The 20,537-nt window shown below is 41.0% G+C and overlaps 1 protein-coding gene across 3 annotated transcripts in view; it reads right to left on the bottom strand.

Moving 5' to 3' along the window:
- SNRK (SNF related kinase) overlaps positions 1-14,905 on the bottom strand; it is a 38,733-nt gene extending 23,828 nt beyond the window's left edge. Inside the window, exons 1-3 of one of the 3 annotated variants that reach the window (XM_042043186.1) lie at positions 14,604-14,905; positions 4,188-4,285; positions 2,161-2,854 (exon numbers count right to left, since the gene is read on the bottom strand). In XM_042043186.1, the coding sequence (XP_041899120.1) occupies positions 2,161-2,749 (589 nt within the window). In that variant the 5' untranslated portion in view covers positions 2,750-2,854; positions 4,188-4,285; positions 14,604-14,905. Of the gene's footprint in view, positions 1-2,160; positions 2,855-4,187; positions 4,286-12,431; positions 12,450-14,603 lie in introns of those variants that run through there. The other 2 variants (XM_042043188.1, XM_042043189.1) reach the window with 2 other exon arrangements.
- Between the last annotated feature and the right edge of the window lie 5,632 nt (positions 14,906-20,537).

Genomic DNA, 20,537 nt, shown 5'->3' with positions numbered 1-20,537 from the left:
ACTGACAGTACTTCATAGAGAACTTGTAGTGCATTACAGAGTGATGAAAAATATGCCACTAAAATGTTAGGATACAAGCACTGCAATTGGTCAACTAGGATAGAAGTTTTAAGTATCCAGTAGCTGAGACAGCATGGGGAATAAGTAAGCAAAAACTAACCCCTGATGTGTATGCAAATATTCTCCGAAATAGAAGATAATTGGCATCCTTAGACACCAGTTAAAAGAATTTCATTTTTTCCTAATTTTTCTACTTTTCACATCAATCCATTCCATATTAGCCAGACTTCCCCCTCTATGAATCCATTCAAAAATTTTCTTTTAGTACTATTCAGAAGTTTACCTCCCTAATTGTTTACAAAGTCCTATAACAAACATTATTACACTTAGGATTAAGAGGTCCAAAGCATGCTTTATTAACTATGTAATTCAATTTGGACCATCTGGTCATAATGCTCCTAATTCCCTCTCCCCCATTAATCTCCACACACCACCTTTTTCCCAAGCATCTTCAACTGGGCAGCAATATCAAAACTTAATTTTTTGCTCATCCTCCAAAATTTCACCGCAATTCCATTTTTCAAGAAAAAATTCACATAAGGCACTGTACAGAATATTTAACAAATGCACTTTTCTATCTTGTTTTGAAGGCTACAGCTATCAATTACACTCATGCTTCAGGAAATTCTCAAAATAAAAAGACACAGGAGAACACAGAACAACTTAGGAGCTCTAGTTGGCCACTAATAAAACCAGAACCACTCATCTAAAACATCTGTCTCTAAATAGAAATAATTTTGTAAAGTATCACTCCAGCATCAACATGGATTTGCAAACCCGGAAATAACAGCAATCCAAAATTCCTTTCAAGTCCAGAAAACCCAGAAAAACAACACCTATTCAAAGTCAGAAGCCATGAAGTGTTATTCAAATGTTTAGGCAAAGACCATAATACCTGATAGCTGAAAATATTTGTATTTAAAAATAATTCAAGAATTGTAGTTCAACAGTTTTGTATGCCTGTCAGCACACGAAATTAGCTGCTTGTTTACCTCAGGAAAATAAGCAAAAATCCAGACAACTCTGTATTAATTTAAACCATCACTACAGTCACTACTATGAAACATAACAAAACACACACAGCCATGTACGGAGTCCTAATGGGTGCTATTAACACCTGTGAAAGTATCAGATACTGAGCAAACAAGAACAAGAGGCATGTTGACTACCAGAAGCCATTTCTGAAGCACCGTTTGGAATTATAGGTACCTACACCTGCTGGAGAAGTGACCTGTACCTCACTCATGTACCTCAGCTAAGATTTAAGCAATCTATATGACTACAGGACAATATTCAGTGACCCTATCAATGTTTACAGCTATTCTAAAACGACTGAAAATTACTTCTACTAGAATAAGCAGTAGACCTAAGAAAGACAGTAAGAGAATTGTATGTAGTAGTCCACCCTGCACGCTCCGCTTTGCAGCTAGAAACATGCAGACTCATTTACACATTACTATTTCTTTTATCTTTTATACACTCAGGAGCAACTGGGAACTCATCTGCTACTTTCACTTCTCAGACAAAAAAAGGGCAGAGAAGGGGTAGAGGGAGTTGAAGCTTTCTTTAACTCCCTGTCTCCTCCTTTGATAGCTGAGTTAGTACTTGGTACAAATGGCTTCCCACCACCTTGCAGCAGAACATGTAAGCAGCCTGGGCTCACAATGCTATTCTTACATGGCTAAATGGAGCAAAGAATATCACCAGTGGTTGGGTACAACAGAGTGTGGGGTCACATTAAAAATAAATTCCAAACAGGCAACTTTTCCGAAAAGAAGATGGGCTCTCTCTAACAAAGTATTTACAAATATACCCATTGCATCCACATTACAATTAATTAAAAAAAAAAATTACAATGTATACAATTACATCATTTCATACAAAAAGAACTTTTAAGCATTTTTGAGAATGTTTTGAGTATCTCCTTCAAACAAGAGCTGCTCCAGCAGTAACTCATCCACAGCTCATCCAGGTTATATTACTTCTTGCCAATTAGCTGGCTTCCACATATGGCATTATCTTGAAACAGAAAACAGAGGTACAAGATCATGGTATTTACGTTTGTAGATTACTGGTTCAACTCAAAGTGGACATACATACCCACTGCTGGTGCATCATATTCATCCCCAAGTAAAATTTCAGGAGCAGAATAGGCAAGAGATCCACAGCTTGTGGTGAGCTTCTTTCCAGGCTGAAATTTGTTGCTGAAGCCAAAATCAGTCAATTTCACAAGTCCTTGTTTTTCAAAGAAAACCACATTCTCAGGTTTTAAGTCTCTATGGACTACATGCAGTTTATGGCAGTAGGATATAGCATGAACTATCTGAGCGAAGTATTTTTTTGCCAGATCCTCATTGAGACCTTCTTCATGTTTCATGATGTAATCAAACATATCTCCGCCATCCCCTAGCTCTAAGATGAGATACAGCTTCGTCTGGGTGTCAATCACTTCGTACAGCCGCACTATGTTGGGATGCTGCACTAATTTCATGCACCTGACTTCTTGAAAGAGATGTCCAGTGGCGAGAGTGTCCAGTTTGGTCTTGTCAATGACTTTTACTGCTACTTTTTCACCCGTAAAGACATGCCGAGCAAGTTTGACCACAGCAAAATGGCCTCTGCCCAAAGTTTTATCCAAGTCATACAATCCTGCAATTTTTCCATCATATCCTCGTTTGAAGCCTGCCATTCTGTTTCAGAAGATGAAATAATGTTCAAGCTCTTTGGAAACGTGGTATTTTCATACAAGTGTATCTGATGCAAATAAATAGTCCATAATCACTGCCAAGCATACCTAAGAATAAAGAGACAAGATTATATACTTGTATAAGAGTAAGCAAAATTATTATCCTGTAATTACCCCAAGTTATATTAGCAGATTACTACAGATTATTTATTAATAATCTTCAGGAATTTCTGCAATAAGCCAGGCTGTGCTAACTTGCAGATTTCTGACATCACATTATCAGTATGCTTGAAGAAACTGAGTTTCAACACTGCAATAATGAAAATTTGTCCCAAATTCAGTGGCCTTCACTGTCTTGAGTCAGAAACCTTTCAGGCAGCACTTGAAGAAATCGGTATTATAAGGACGGTTAAAATTGGCCAAGATGAAATATGTAACTTTTCCAGATACATTATGAAACAGCTGGGCAGCACAGAATATCAGCAAAAGGAACATACTTCATACATCTCATTTTTGGCACATCCCTTCACACTGCACATCAAACAGCTCTAATACAAAGTTCTGATGACATGACTTGGGACTTCTACCTCCTCCCTTTTAACAGCTTTCTGTTTAGAAAAGCTCAGAGTGACATACAATACTTAATTTTGTTACTCTAATTAGCTTGAGCATTATCAATCAATACTATAATTACAGCAAATGAACAAAGCTTTAAAGGCTGAAATGAAACATTTGGGTTGGATGTACTTACTGCAAATAAAATATCTTGTTAAATATTTTGACTGAAGTTATACAAACTGGTGATAAAAAGTTTGGAGGTAGGCTGCATATGTTCAGCAGTCCTAGGAATGAGTGAGGAGAAGGGGAAGAGGAGTGGGAAGGAAGCAGAGAAGACTCAAGAGTTCAGCTTTTTTATACTGAATTCCTGCTCACTTGGTGTTTAGCATTTAAGCAAACAAGACCCAACTTATAAAATATTAATGTTCAAAACTGATTTTGAAGGTCTTACGTCCCATTGTCATAGAAAACCTCCCAAAACCTTTTCCTGCATTGTTAACAGATTGATGTTTAAATAAAAAATTGTAGCTATCAAAAAGCTAACCATTTCTCCAACTTTGAGTGCAAGATAGAAATATGTAGTTAGAAGTATGAAAATTAAATGGCTCATTGCCAACTCTAAAATACAGAAAACATAGCTCTTTAGAATATATTTTCAGTTTCAAAACTGAACTTCAAAAAGATAATCTTTGAAAAGGAAGCTGGGAAACAGACAGACCCTTACATTAGTTATTCTCAAGTTGAAATGTAAGCTTTAGATTAAAAACACTCCCTGCTAAACAAGTTATTTCACAGACAGTGAAACTAATGAACCTGGTTTCGTATTAATTCAATTACAAGGCTGGGGGTCCTATGAGGATTCTCTGATGTTTAACAAGCTCACCTTACCGCTTCTCTCAGCTGGAGCCATGATATAACCTCTTCACCATCCAGCTGTCTGCTTCCACAAAACACATAGAATTCAGTTTGAGACCTCCACCCCTGCGAAATTTAAATGAAATCAATTAACTTCCAAAACTTCATAACCTAGACAAGGAACAGAGTTAAGTATAACAAGCATTAATAAAATAACAAACAATATAAACATTGAGGTTTGGGGTTTTGCGTTTCTTTAAAGATAGTCATCAAGCTTTAACAAACTTCTCTGGGTTTTTTGTTGCTGTACGCACCCTTTCATTCTGCTATTAAGCACTATGCTTCACATGCTCTTTCAAAAACCACTCCACTAGAAGATGGTTGGCATATCTACTTCCCATACTGCTCATCTTACAGAGTTTCCCCTACCATTCCCATGTAACACCCTCCCATCCTTACTCAAAAAAGCACAAAACTGAATTAAAGCATTCTACATTAAATCAAATGCCTGTGTCAAACACTCTCCTACCTGGTAGAAACTATTACAGGATGCATAGGGAACAACATAGTACAATGGCAAATGCAACAATAAACAGTAGAACTCTCCTTATCTTTCAGAGATTCAAAAACTTCTTTACATTTGAGAGCAGTGGGCTTGTGTTTAATAGCACTTGATGGATTCCACCCCACCCCTCTCTGTGAAAGAGGGCAGGTGCTTTATTAAAGCATGTGAATTTTTAGCATCAAGAACATACTGCAGCAGAGCTGAATAGCTTAACTATGTGCTATGAGAAGAACCACTTCCTCCTGTTTGTTTTTAATCTCCTGATAATTTGTGCATCTTCTCATTCACCGTCTGTTCCAAAACAAGAACTATCATACTCCATTTACCTTGCCTCAAGCAACTCACAGCATTTCCTCCCTTCTAACTTCAGTTCAATCTTGTTCAAGTCCTAGTCTATCGTTCCTTTTGCAGAGGTTATTCCACAGGCTTCAGCATTCCTCTCACCCTTCTCTACTCATTTTTGGTTTGTTCTATTCTACTTTCTTAGGCCAGTTTGAGGGCTTTTTCACTACTACTGCGCACTGACAAGGTTTTCAAGCAATGCTTTACTGTATAGTTGTATAATGTTCCATCTTACTGACCTAACCCCAACATGGAGACTAATGAAAAACGGCCCATGCACACACATAAACCACCTAATCTTAGCCTGTATGAAGCAATAGGGGATATATTAATCAGCTGTGCCCAATATGGTTGTGCAACTCCAGAGTCTCACTCCTAAAGGGATTGCCAGAGTTTTAAAAAACCCCCAACAACAACAAAAAACCGCACACAAACATGCTTTATAGTACTGCTGTCTCCAGAGCATCCTAATCGGACTCCTGCTTCTAGATTAAAGAAATTAAAGGAAAACTGGAGCACACAGATTAAAGACAACTTGTCTGAATTTAACTGCAACACTCAGCAGTAAGGAAAGAAGATTTATGCTCATTACTTTGTTCACTTGGGACATTCTCAACCATCATTGTACAAACTCAACAAGTGATTTAACTCTAAATCACAGATTACACATAAATATCAGCCTGTCAACAGAATTCCAGCAAAAAACAGTTATGCTTAAGCCATGAAGAAATATATCAGAGAGTAATCAACAGGGTAAGAGATTACAGAAATGGAAGATAAATTACGTTTACTAATGTTGCAGCCCCATAAGCTGTAATAAAATTAATGCATATTCATTAACAATTTAACTTAAAGTCTCCACAATAACAGACCAACTAACCCTTAACTCCGTGGTTTTAAAATAAATCTGCATAGGTGAAGCTCCCACGGCTAAATACAAGGATCTTAGATGCAACACATGGTTTGAACACACCAAAATTTAGAATTGTTCAGCAGTAGGAAGTGGATGCAAAAATGTCATAGTGTATATAGATACAAGCCTTGGTTACAATTTAAATAAGCTATGTAAAGGAGTGCAGTTGCCATAACAATACATTTCAGAGCAGTTTCTTTTTCTCAGTTTCTCTCAAGAGTAAGAAAGTATAATTTTGACAGTACTTAAGGATCAACTAAGAGCACATTTTCATAACTTTCAAGCTGGAGCCTCTTTGAGACCCCTCCTTTGTTTTTGTCTCCTTAGCTACAACAGTGGAACTTCTGGGGCTAATTATAGATGAAATCGCCAAACCTCTAGTTTTGCCATCACCCTCCAACATAGGATTACTTTTAATGATGGATCATTTCAGTGATCCAGTTTACAATGTGACCCCTCAAACATTTTGACCAAATGAAGGAGCTGCAGACTAAAGCAGATGACAAGCAAAGTTTCCACCAGCCACACTTCAGCAGCAAGCCAAATGACAGCCTGAGAAAAAGCATTTAAGAGAGTTTTATCACGTAAAATATTTACCTGTCTTTTCTTTCACATTATCTCAAATCCCTGATAAGTTCATTTTTCAGCATTAGAGTTTGGTTTTTCTAGTTGGTGAGTTCAGTAACCATTGGCAGCGTTTAATCCATGTGGCTAATTATGGTTCTAAAAATGCATCTTTCCCTAATTATACCAGAACTCAGCTACACCCCCAATACTCATTTTATGCAATGTAGACATTTACCAGTAAATAAATTCAGAACGGATCCTTCCTTCCCTAGAAGCTCATATACGTATGCCACAAAACACTGCAAACAGCCATTAATGGAGATCTCCAGGAGCTGTTTTGTAATATCACATGCATCTTATTAAGAAGCTTAACAACAGTACTGTGATTCAACCATCTTTAAAAGACGGATGAATAGATCTGTTTAGAAAAAGGAGCATGCTTCAGAGACACTACTTTTTCTTTAAGCAATTCACCCTATTCAAAAAGTTTCATCAGATTATATACTGCATGTAAAACCAGCCTAGTTTATCTTACCCTAATGTGTGTATTAGCTTACTTTAGAAAATGAAGCTTCAAAGTCCCATTTAAACAAAATGTTGAAAAATTATCAATGCAAGGACTTCCCTGCATTATCAGGCTAACAGACATGAAAGCTGAAGTAATCCTCACTGGGACTCATCCGTCCACAGACAGCTAACCATTCCTGTCTCCCTTCTCGATAAATGGAGATTCAGTCAACACAGATAAGAGTCTGTGATAAAACAAAGTGCGCCCTAAAGCAGATAGCCAAATAGATCAAATTAATCATTTCTTAAAAGCACACGCTTTCATTTTCTGTAACAGGAGTTTAGAATGAATAGTTCAGTGGATGCACACATTATACACATCCACCAGATAGATTAAAGAAGTTTCTTTTTACCCTTTTTCTCCTTTTGCTCTCTTTTGTCTCAGATAAGTTTTTTTACCCTTTTTCTCCTTTTGCTTTCTTTTGTCTAAGATAAGTAACAGCATCTACTCCAATTATTTTTATTTGTATCTTGAGAGTAAGACTTACGTTGATAGTGTTCCTAGAAACACTAAATCCAAAATTTGACATAAATGGAACATGGAGATTCAGAAGCAATTTTTTTCACTCTGAAAGGAATTTGTACAAATCATCAGAATCTGAGAGCAAACTGAAGGACATATTAACTCAGTAAACAAAGTGCAAGTATGATTTTTCTTTTTTTTTTTCAATATTTCCTCCCAATTTTTATCTGCTATCCTAACATAAGGTATCTTTACAGGCTAATCCACAAACCTTTAAAAACAGTCTATCTTGTTACTATATGAGCCACTACTGGCACTGTTACACCTTCACTAACGTGTCAATCTGCTTTCCCCCAGAAGGTTTTTTACCACCTTTCTTTTGGTATAAGGGAGCACCAACACACTAGAAGCAGGTAAAAGGCATTGCAAGAGTGACATGTGAAGAATGTATACACTCAATGCATATCACATGCTCTGAAAACTTGTCATTACTCGACTCCTCCATCGTACTTCAAACTTCTTAAGCTCCTAGTACCCAGTGTTTCTTGAATATTCAAGACTCACTATGGGAGTCAGGATCCCAGGAAAGTGTATTCTCCTGTTTGCATACACAGGTGTCATGGTCCAGCAGAGCCCTTCCTCCTCCACCCTCCTATGGCCTAAGCTTTCACAACCACCATTCAAAGTTACTCAAAGAAATCATGGCAATCTATACCTGCCCTACAGCCAAACATTTTGTAGATGCAGCATTTTTGGGGGGTAGAGGAAGACACAATTCACAGTAGCAGCTGTATTACAACTCAGCCTTTATATACACAATGCCCTCTAAAGCTTTATTTTCCACTTTACATGACTGCACCACAGCATACACACATATCTTCCCTTTCACTGATGACAAATCCCATGAACTCTCCTGCTCCAAGTGAGTTCCACACAAAATACTCCAGGAGATTTTTTCAAGGTGTACATGTTCTTTTATTTTCCTATTAGGCCTTAGTGTCAGAAACCAGCTCATACTGTGTTACTAAAATGTCAAGATGTATCAGCAAACCTCGCTACTATTCAGTATTGGCTACCCCTAAAATGATGAAGATCATGATGAAGAGTTATCAAGTAATGCTGTATTTCAAACATAAAAAGAAGAATTAACCTGAACAATTTAATTGTATTCCTTAGTTTTAAACAGTATATAGAATTTTGCTCTGAAAATATATAAGAGGTGCCAATTGCTGATGAAGTTTTGCCATTCTAAACATTTGGGAAATCTCTAGCGAAATTTTTATGTTTCATTGTTTTGGAATGTATTGTAGGCATTAGAGCTACTTATGTCTAGCCTTAACTCTTCTTAGAATTGAAATAAAAGCAAAATGCTAACAAGAATTCTTAAACTCTAAGGTCCATTATTCAGTGAACAGCCAGCAGCAGAAATGTTTGGCAGGTCAATAAACTTGGTAAAACATTGCTCCTGGACCAACAAAATGTTGGAGGATGGGAAGGGTAGCGCTATTATAGATTTGAGAAGAAAAAAGTTTCTAACAGCATTTTGTAACAGAAAAAGATGAGAGCCTGCATGACCTGAGTTCTAAGATCAAGACACTTTGAGACAGATCCAGTGCATGAGAAAAAGAAAATTTAAAAGATACAACACATGATTCAGGATATCATCAATTAAGAACATATTTATTTCTTAGATGAAGAATTCCCAAACTTTTAGACCTATAGATCGCTGTCTACCATCTATTTTCTTGAAGATTAGTGCAGCCACATCAAGCATAGACAGTTAAAGCTTTCCTCTTTCACAAAGCTAAGCTGTCATGAGTGGTCTGCAGAACACTAGAAAAGAGCACACTAAAACTTAAGAACTGTGTTGTGGAAACTCCACCAGATAATTGCTATCTGTGTGAGAGTCATCTTCAATACAGACAACTTAAAGAAGCCACGGGATCTGAGTTGGTCCTTCAAGGCCTCCACTTTAAAAGTCAAGAATATCCATTTCCTTTTTCTTTCAAAGCAGGTGAATGAGAAAAAATACAGACAACACTGATGTACAGATTGCAAAGCAACAGTGAGACAGTAGTAGTAACAGCAAGATTATGATTACAGGCTAGAAACCAAAGCTATTAAGAAGACAGATGCATGAAGACTGATGGAACTACGATTCACTAACAAACCCATCACCGGTAGTTACTGGCACTGGTTCCAATTGTGAAATATGTTAAAAGCTTAAAGTACTTTCACAACCTTGCTGATAATCGCTGCAGTTCACAAGGTACTTTCCATTTCTAAGAGGAGGTATTACAAAAGACAAATACAAGCTACCCTATGGATTCAAAAACTCAGCAATAGCTTTACACCATTTAAAGTCCTCACGCCAGCTACAGCTCCAAAAGCAATTAATCTCATGTATCTGTTTTCCTTTTATGCCTACTCTTGAAGGCCAGTATGTAGCTAAAGAAAAAAGCAGTAGAGACACTACCCTGTCCACGGTAGCAGAGGCTTCAGCAATACAGCACTTCAGCTCTGAAGCTGCTCCTAAAGTATTATTGTATAGAAAAATACCACATCTTCCCAAATGGCCACGCCTTGTAAATTATCTTCTACATAATAGTATGTGATAACATCTTTTAAAAGGACTTGCTCCAAGTTTTGTGATACCTGCTAGTACTTTCTTTCTGTATCTGTAAATCAGCAACAAAACTTTGTTCAGACCCTGTGATGTCATACTATATAAAAAAAATTAATTTCAATTGAAATTCTCGTATTTTGCAGTTCCCACTAGCAGAAATTTTTTGCTCAACTATAGAAAATTAGCATGGGTTTCTTAGCTACAGACATTCATACATCTAACCAACCAGATCTGGTATTTCAGTCAACACTTGTACAAGCAACAGAGATAACTCAAGGTAGTTGGACTCCCTAGCCCAAAATTATACTTTTCCAAGCTTGATAAACAGTATCCAAGTAGATTTTTGAAGATTTTTAATATTATGAATCCCATCACATTTTCCTTTTTTACTTCTTTTTTCTTCCCCCAAAATAACGAGGAACATAAAACTGATGCAGAAATATTTTGCATATCAGGTGATTCATGACAGTACCACCATCTTTTAGACAGGACATTAAATCTTTATTTCCAGGAAACTTATGACAGGACCTTTGCAGAAAGCAGACAACTCAGACTTCTCCACCAAACTAAACTTTTAGAGGAGCTGCTTCGTCTACTCCATGTTCATGAACTCCCAGAATTGTTTCACCTTTTTCAAATGTCTATTTATTAACATTGCCACATAATTTTGTCATGCCAGGCAGTGCAGCCAAGACCATTAACGGGAGCTCTAAACATTCCCCCATTAATCAATGAACACTTAGGTGTGGCATAATATTTCAATGTTAGCATGGTTTTAACACCTACGTCTTAGTTGTGTAAATTCAGAACCACAAACATGATTTTTATTCTGTATCAAGCAAGGTGAAAGCATCACATGCCATCTCAAACACAAATATTCAGATGCAAATATGTGCATACTCTCAGTACCTATTACAAACAATAATAATTTCTATTAAATTTCTTAACATCTTCAAGGTCGAATGTCAGATAGCTTCATTTGTTTAGCAATACATCTGGTAATATCAAATTCAAGTACTGAATTGACTTAAGTTGCCTCTATAAGACTGATGTTTTCCACGTAGGATACAGACTGCTTAAATCTTGATAAATAGATTGACTCCAACTTACAGTTACTCAGTTTCAATACCTTATTCTCATTTATAGCATCCTAAATTAGTTAGGAACAGCCAGACACCTGAAATTTGCCACGCTTCAACATAAACTAAGATTATGAAAGTCTAGGCTATCATCTCTCAAGTAAAGTTGGTTTAACTAGATAGGAGACTGCTGCAGAAAAACCCACAATGATACACAAAGAAAGAATAAAAACCAGGCTGTCAAATACAATGCAACATTTGTGTCCCAGCACTGTTGTAGAAGATCACTATAACAGGGATTCAGCTTTTCAGAAAGTGAACATGCTCTGTTTTATACTTTGCAAGTATAATTATATCTCATTAACTTCTTCACATTGGTGACTCAATCAACTTATGTGTACTAGAATTCTGCCAGGGTGAGTTATCCTAGAATTGTAAGGGAATATACATTTTTTTCAAATCCTCTTAAGCTCTTATATAATACTGTTATGTGTATTAAAACAACAGGTACGTACACTATTATAGCAGCTGTAGCATTTCAGTCAAGTGCTTGAAAATAATGTGACACAGAAGATGGGCAGAACCTCACAGGCTACTAAAGTTAAGGGTTTATGCAATTTAATATTACTATATTCATTATAAACTGCGGTTCAGCCCTATATGCCTGATCTGAACCATGTTTCATTACTTTCTTATTTTAAGACATAATCAGGAAACACTTTCAAATAGGAATGAACAGAAGTTCATCGCTAAGTTTTACAGCTACAGCATTTCAGTGGAATTTTGAAAATCCAAGAAAAGAAGTGCATTATTTCCCAGGAGACACATTGTGAGGAAAAAACCTAGCTGCACCAGGATACTGTGCCCTTGAAAGCAAGGCAGGCTAAGCAACACAAAGGCGCTACTTTGGCATTACAGTTGCCAGCAGGATAAAAGGGACAATGATACACTGGAGGTGTAGACTGCAAAAGAATTATTCAAGTATGATTCGAAGGCAGTTAGAAGAGACCAGGTTGGTCAGAACAGCAGACAAGATGACTACTGCAAGCAGAAGAACATCTGCAGTAGCATATTAGCATGCATACCTTTAACATGCTACTTCTTTAAAATAATCAGAAAGCAGACTATTTATTACAGTACAACCACTCACACCACATAGCAGGATGATTCAAGGAACAGAAGTAACCTGTAGAGTGTCCAGCACTCGAACTGTACTTTCTTGCTTCTCAACTGTGTAAAATGAAAACAAAAACCATAACACAGTAAGTACACTTAAGATGCAATTTTCCCTTTTCCCTGTTTTTCATGAAAGCCTCAAGTGTGGATCATAAAAGATTCTCTTAAAAGAGCCAGATGAATGTGCTGTCTTAGATGCTACCTTGCCTACCAGGCAAAGCTCCAGCACTCAGGTTAGCTTCTCCTTCCAAACACTTGAAAAATCATGTAATCATTCTACCACTTTTCTGGTCATTTAGAATATTCAGGAAAAATAAGAGGCAAGACTGGACTTTCTCCTCCTTAGCTTTTATTATTAAGCCCTCTAATCTGGATGTTGTATACACTAGAAGTAAAAGGAGCAGATATTAGTCTGTTTAAGTAAACATTTTGACATGTTTCACAAGGTAAAATTTGATTGCATTGTTTAGCGATGATTGTTAGTTCTTATTTGTTTCAGATTCCTTCCAAGGATCAGCAATAGTACAAAAACAACTACGAGCCAATTTCCCACTTTCTGTGATATATCTGCCAAAAAAACCCCACCATTCCTTAACCCAGCTTCTAATGGTGCATGCCTTGAAAGAAATGCTTAATTCTAACACAATAAACATTTGTGAGTAAACACTTCTATAGAGATTTTGCTTTGCAGAGATTCGTTAAACTGGTCCTTCCCCAGAGCCTGAAGATCTAAATATATCCATAATAAACAACTCCAAAAAAGCAGCCGATATGACTAAGTAGTGACTGCACTACAGAGGGCAGGCGTAAGCACATTTGCATGCACTTCATTCATGCTAGATGGCTGAAAATCATACAATACACTTCAGCTGCTCCAGTAACTGTAATGGTACCACTGAAGAAACCACTTCTTTGCCCTCATCTACTCAGAACAAGCTCTTGGAAGCAAGATGATCCATAAGAAACTATCTGTGAATAAGCAAAAACCCAAAGCTTCCTGTATGCATGTATCCCACATAAAGGTTTCTCCTTCACAGGTATACTAGCATCTCTTACCAATAAAAACATCCAATCTGAAAATAGGTCACTTTTGTCACCAACCATCCTCTGGCCAATATAGGGAGTTTTGCCCTAGTGGATGTTCTCCACTTTCATTCAGTCTACTTACTTAAAAAAAAAAAACAAAACAAAAACCCAAACCAACCAAAACAAAACAAATAACAAAACCAACCACATGTATCTGTCCTTCAACTATTACACTGCACATCAACTATCCTTAAAAGTCACCTTCCATTAATTTAAGCATCTGGGTACCAAAACTCACCTGGCAAGAAGCACAAAGACTTCTGTGCCGGACCTTGCTAGTTATTCTACCAATTTCTATACTAATCTCTTGGCAGTGAATTCAACGTAATAAGTGTACTGACAGCAGCAAAGCACGTACTGACAAAGAACGAGCAATACTTCCAGCCTCTGTCAGGAGGGGCACGCTCCAACCCTGGGCAGAAGGAGACGAAGGCAAACCTGTTGGCTACGCACCGGATACCGAGGGGCGAGATGCACCGTCATCCCCCTAAAACGCATCCGCGGCCGGACCGCGGGGTTCTCGCCTCACTTGTTTATTTTTTTGTCCCTTCCCAGCAACGGAACCTACGCGGCGGAGCCGTCGCGGGCAGCAGCAGCGCAGGGGTGACGGAGAGACCGGTGTCACTCCGGTCACACGCGCGGGGCCGGGTGTCACCGCGGTCACACGGGGCCGTGTCGCACGGACGCTCTGCCGCGCCGGGGGCACGGGAGGCTCCCGGCATCCCGCCGTCCCCGCAGGAACACCCGCATCCCGGGAGCCCATCGTCCCCCACAGGAACACCCGCACCCCGGGAGTCCGCCGTCCCTACAGAAACAACGGCTTCTCCCCTCCCTTCCCCAAGCCCTCCCCTCCAGCCCCGCCGGCACCGACACACCGACCTTCGGCGACGGCCGGCAAACGTCCCCTCCACCGCCTCCTCCTCCCCCTGGGCCGAGGCCGCCATTGGGCTCGGCCGGCTCCGGGAGGAACGGGAAGGCGCAGGGAGGGGGAGGAAGGAACCCACCACACCCCACCGGCCCAGCCTGAGCCGAACGCGGCCCAACCCCGCCGGCAACTTACTGCCCGCAGCGGCGGCGTCTCCTCGGGGCGCCGCGCCCCGCGCCGCCCCCTGCATGGGCAGCGCCCGCTGCGACTGCCCTCGGGAGCGGCGACGGGGACGGGGAGCTGAGCGCGGAAGGAAGGAGGGACAGAGAAGGGACAGAGAGAGTCCAAGAGCCGAGCGGGGAAGGTCGGCGGGGCTGCGGCAGGTCGCTCTCCTTGTCCGCGCTGCGCTCGGACAGGACCCGGCGCTGCGGCCGCTGCTGCTGCGCCTCCGAGTCGCGACTGACAACAACGGCCGCGGCTCGCGCGGGGCCGCGAGGGGCGGGGCGGGGCCAACGGACGCCCGCGCGCAGCCGCGCCTGCGCCGCGCGGCGGGGAGGGGAGGGGAGGCCCGGCCGCGCGCCAAGCGCAGTCACGACGGGGGCCAATGGCGGTGGCGGGGGGGCGGGCAGGGGATGGAGCGCCTGAGGGGAGCTGAGCGGAGGGCAGTGGGAGTGCTCGGTTCGGTCCTCTCTGGGCTTCGCCTTCATGGAGGTTCTGAGCAATTCGCCCTAGAAAAAAGAAAAATAAGAGCGAATAAAGAAAAGGGCGAAGCGCTGAAGGTGTGAGGAGAGGGTGAAGAAGCCCGCGCGTCCGCCACCTGCGTGCCGGCGAGTTGGCGGCCCCCTGTGCCTCTGGAGGGGTCGCTGGGCTGGAGGGCTCGTTAAAGTCGTGAAAGGGCCACGCCTGTGATTCCTGGGTAGAAATAATAGCGTATAAATGAGAGTATAGGGATCACAGAATCAGTTAGAGGAAAAGACTTCTGAGATGATCGAGTCCAACCTGTGACCGAACACCACTCCGTCAACCAGACCATGGCACGGAGTGCCACGTCCAGTCTTTCCTTAAACACCTCCAAGGACAATGACTCCACCACCTCCCCGAGCAGGGAATGGTGCCCCTTGTGTCCTGGGCAGCTGGCCTGGGTAGCAATGGTGTGAGGGCATCGAGGCACACTGCTGTTGGATTTCACTGTGGTGAGAAGGGTGGGAGCACAATGGATGGTGGAGGTCATCTGGAAGCAGGGGGAGTGAAAGGAAAGGATGGCAGTGAAGCTAGTAGGAGTAAACAGGTCGAGGAATGAGCCTGGCAGGGGTTTCAGAGCTTCCCTTTACACATACCCCTGTCACAGCAGTTTCCCTGCACACATACAAGGCCCTACGTGTAGTGAAGGCGAGGGAAACACCTGAAGTGGTTGTGCTACAGAAGCAGTCAGGCTAAGTGTGTGCTAAGAGGGATGAGCATAGTGGTTGCTTGGAACATCAGAAATAATGCAAGAATTTCCTCTGAAGATCAAGGAAGGAAAATCTTTGAATAGCCAGGAAAATAAAAGACTTGAAAGTGGCACTTTGAAAAGTGCCCTGGTTTTTTTTCCAATAGAAATGGCCAATCAAGATATATGAAGAGAGAATACAAAACCTCACTATACAGCTAAGCCTAATTTTAAGAAAATGTTTGAGAAATGCTTTTCATTTTTTCCCATGCTTTGACAAAATTTAGATATCATTCTTTTGTTAATAGCTTATGTACAGCAGAGGCTATTGAATTAATCTGGAATTTCTTAGCTTGAAACCAATGTTTGTGAATACACTAAGCCAGAAAATACAGTTCATGGAATGACTAAACTGAAATAGTGTGATCATATGTAATAATAAAGGACATAATGATTTTGTATTTTAAGGTTTCAAAGAGAAATAAGGTAAAAAATACATGAAGATTTCAGGATATGTTGAGTCTGATCACTGCCTCCTATAAGAATGAGAATTTCATTATTTGGTCAGCATTTCTCCACTTTCCAATCAGGCTTGATTCTCCATGCTTGCACCATTCAGACACCAGTAAAACACAACTGATTGCTGAATTTACAAGATGGATTTGATGTAGGAGATTGCAATAACCAGCTCATCACCTGTGTCTGCCTGATTATCACTTGATTTCTCAAGTCTGAGTTTGCACAAGCATGTGATATGCACCACTTGGATTTCTGAGCCTGCCATGGTCAGGTGATGCCTCATGCTTATTGTGTTGTAAAACTTAAATCTAGATTCCATCTCTCTAGTTAATTATGTATTTCCAGTTGTTTTTCATTGGCATGTTGAAGAAGGCACATCTCACAGAGACCAAATGATGATTCAGTTCATGGCCACTAAGTGTTCCTTTGCAAAATATTTTGGCATGAAGGACTTTTCTATATCAGCTAGAAATCACATTATCATCTATTGCACTGCCACACAGGATATTGTGCTCAGATGTACTCAGCTTTTCCGTATGTTTTCTTATGTGGGAAAACAGGTGGGTAGAAAAGGATACATTTGCAGGGGGAAAAAAATCTCACCTGCAACATAGCTATTTTGAGATACTATACTTAGGGTCACTTATGCAATACCACAGCTGTTTTACTCAATGGGATGAGTCTTTGTAGCTGGGTATGTGTGAGACCAAGAAGAGGGTCAAGAATATATGCAGCACTTAAGTGGAGACAACAGGGACTGGAAGGAATCTGGCAGTTGTAGTGGGATGGAATTACCTGTTTTCAGACAACTTTATCACTGTTTACACTAGATCACGTACTTCTGGGGTGAGACCAATACCAGTCTCTGACAAGGTAATGTAAATCTCCTGTCACATATACAGTCACTTACACTGGGCTTTGTCTTCAGTGGCACAGGGCTGTGTTTTGGTTTTGTGAGGGTTTTTTTGCAGTGAAAATGTAATGAATGTGGTAGCTACATGCCTGTAAAACCACGCAAGCTGCAGCAAGGTTGCTGGGGGAAGTCAGCCCTGTGCTGCTGCTTTTGGTTGGCCTTGCCTGGTTTACCCCGCAATAAAAGCGCCGTGCCTTGGTCCCCACGTCAGTTATAAAACAGGACAGCTAATACACGATAGCTGTGCCGCAGCAAAACACACCTCACCCGTCAGTCATTGGCCTGAATGTATTTGTCTAGGGAAGGTGACAGCAACAGCCTCATGCATCTGTTTGAGGGAATGCTCATGGCATACGTGCATCCAAATCAGACCAGACGACATTCCTCCTTGCTAAATCCAAGCGTAATCTACTACAGGAAGAAAATGGTAGATAATATTTGTTTTTACAGAATACCTACTGGCTGACATTAGAAATAACCTTATTTTAGATAGGATACAAAAAGTGTAAGCCATCTCTCAAAAGTATGGGGTGTATAAACACGTGTGAAATTGTTAGTCTCCAGGATGTGAGAAGGGATATGTTCTTAAAAAGATGAATCATTATGGTTCACCTGTTTCAAAAATTAGGCTAATACATAATGTAAATTATTTTGCACCTTTCCAGTGACACATGTTTGAAATGCAAAGTAGGGCAAGAAAATGTTGGGATGTCTCAAAATGCTTGAGGCTTAAATCATGACTTTGGACCAGCCTTTGTGAGTATGTCCGTTCTCCCTCGTAATTCCCAAACCCACTGGTCAAATCTGAATTAAAGGGGTAGATATTTCCAGAATTACATGTTTTCATAAGTGTCATGAAACTAGGCCTATGCAGCAAACAGTAACCTTACCTGTACTCCCTGTACAGCAGAAGCTGCAGTGTGAGCTCACCCTTCATTAGTCACAGGAGAATCCGAATGCATGAGAGTGGCTTTTTCCCCTCAGGGTGGGAAAAGCTTCAGTCAAAATTCACACTTCATTAGACACTGGATAATTGGAGCATGAGGCTCAAATCCATAGGCCTCATTAGTTCCCTTTCATTATTAAATTATTAACAGTTTCCCTGACAAAGCAGAACAAAGCAGCTGCCTTTGGACAGATATAGAAGAGTACAATTTATACTGCAGCTTATGAAGGACATTCAGATATTACATTTCTTAATAGCCTCAGTGCTTGCATTTGAACAATCTGTACATTTCCATGATCAGGGGAGGTAACTCAGGTTTCTGGGCTGATGCAGAAACTGCTGGAAATACCCAAAGGAATCATATACAGTCTCTTTTCTGAGGTCAAAGCTGTATTTAAGATTTGCAAATGATCCCAAGGGCAACAAGAAGAGCTTCTGCCACAACTCAAAGAGTAGAAGACTGAAAACAAGAGACGTGGTCTTGTTCCTGAATGGGGCAAATGATCTAGCAATGGAAACAGATGAGGTTGTGGCACCCAGAGCCACTGTTGCCTCAAGCGTATCATCAAGGTCTCCCAGATCTCTGTGCTTAGAGTTCGTGGAGGAGAACTGTCAGCAACAGGTGAGGATCAAGTCAAGGATTACATGGGAGAATTTGACCCATAAACATTCATGGGATCAACAGAGCTGTATCCAAGATGTTGAGGGAGCTGTCTGGTGTCACTGCAAGACTGCACTTTTATCTTTGAAAGGTAGTGGAGACTGGAGTCTCTACAACCATTAGAGTGTTCCCCAATGACTCTTGAAAAAAGGTCCAAAGGGAAACTCTCAGCTGATCAGCCTCACTACAGTCCATGTGGAAATCCATGTCCTCCTGGAACACTTTTCTGAACACAGGAAGGAGGAGGTGATCAGGAACAGCCAGCATGCCTCACCAACCCGATTGCCTTCTATTGTAAAACAACTGGATTTGTAGATGAGGAAGAGCAAAGGATATTATTTACCTTGACTTTTGCAGTGCTTTTGACACCGTCTACTGTCTTGTATCCAAATTAACATGTTGTGGGCTAGATAGATGGACAACCACATGGGTAAAATATTGGATGATAGGACTCAGAGGCCAGCAGTTAAAGGGCTGTACTCTCTCTGGAGGCCAGTAAGAAGTGGAGTACTGTAGGGATCTGTCCTGGGACCTGACCTGTTTAATGTCTGTAGGAATGCCTAGAGGAGGTGACAGAGTGCCCTTTCATCAAGTTTGTGGATGACAGCAGATTAGTGGGAGAGCCAATATGGTCAAGGGTAGAGCTGCCACTCAGAGGGACTCAGGCTGAAAGAATGGTATGACAAGAACCTCATGAAATTCATCCAGGACAAACAGTATCTGGGACAGACTAACTCAGGGTATGGCTCTGTGGAGAAGGGCATGGGGTCCTGGGGGACAGCTGGGTAAGCCCAAGCCAGTGATGAAGGCTAACAGCATCCTGGACTGTGTCAGTAGGAACACAGCCAGGAGAGGGGGGAAGCAATTACCATCCTCTACTTGGCACTCGGACCGCATCTGGAATACTGAGCTTTTCCACCACCACATAGCTGCTCTGCAGTGCTGCTGCAGGCCTTTCCAAAAGGTCTCTCCTTCTCCTAGGAAGGGCACAAACACCCACCCACACCCATAGGAAACACAAAGCAAGGCCATGGGTGCTCTACTGCTGTGAAGGAGGAAGGCGTGTGCTTCCTGTAATGGGTGGAGAGTAGTGTTTCCCGCTGGTGCCAAGGGCCATTAGAGAGCTGCTGACAGCTGTGAAGGAAGCACATATCGTGTCCCCTAACTCCTCATTTGCTTTTTAGTCAAAGCAACTAATCCCACCTGGTGACACAAATAGCAGACACAGTGATACAGGGGACCCTTGGGCTGACAGGGAAACTGGGATGTGGCCCAAGCTGACTTAGCCCAGGCAAGGGGGACAAAAATATCAGGCTGAGACCCAGCATGCAGCCTCTCTGGGTCCTGACTAGCACAGAAGTAGTGCAGAAACTTTGCCCTTCCTATGATACCTTTGTCCCACATCTTATTCTGGTGAGCTGATGACACAGTTCAAAAGCTCCTGCTTCAGTCAGAAAAGAACCGGATATTAAAAGAACATCAGGCATAGAAATGATGAATGAAGTAAGGTAAGACATGGACTCCTAATGCCTTAGTCTGAAAGGATAAAAATGTATCAATCTGGAAGGGAAGGTAGAGGCACGAAGTCTGTAGACATGCCATTAGTGTTTTAAGTGATAAACTAATTAAACATAGTAAAGTTAGGAGTGGTTCTAAGGCTG

The sequence above is a fragment of the Corvus kubaryi genome, unplaced genomic scaffold, assembly GCF_017639235.1.
Source record: "Corvus kubaryi isolate FWS band 111438036 unplaced genomic scaffold, C.kubaryi_AGA036_p1.0 37398, whole genome shotgun sequence".
Lineage (NCBI taxonomy): Eukaryota > Metazoa > Chordata > Aves > Passeriformes > Corvidae > Corvus > Corvus kubaryi.
The sequence above is the reverse complement of the archived record's forward strand: the minus strand, read 5'-3'. Positions and strand labels throughout refer to the sequence as shown.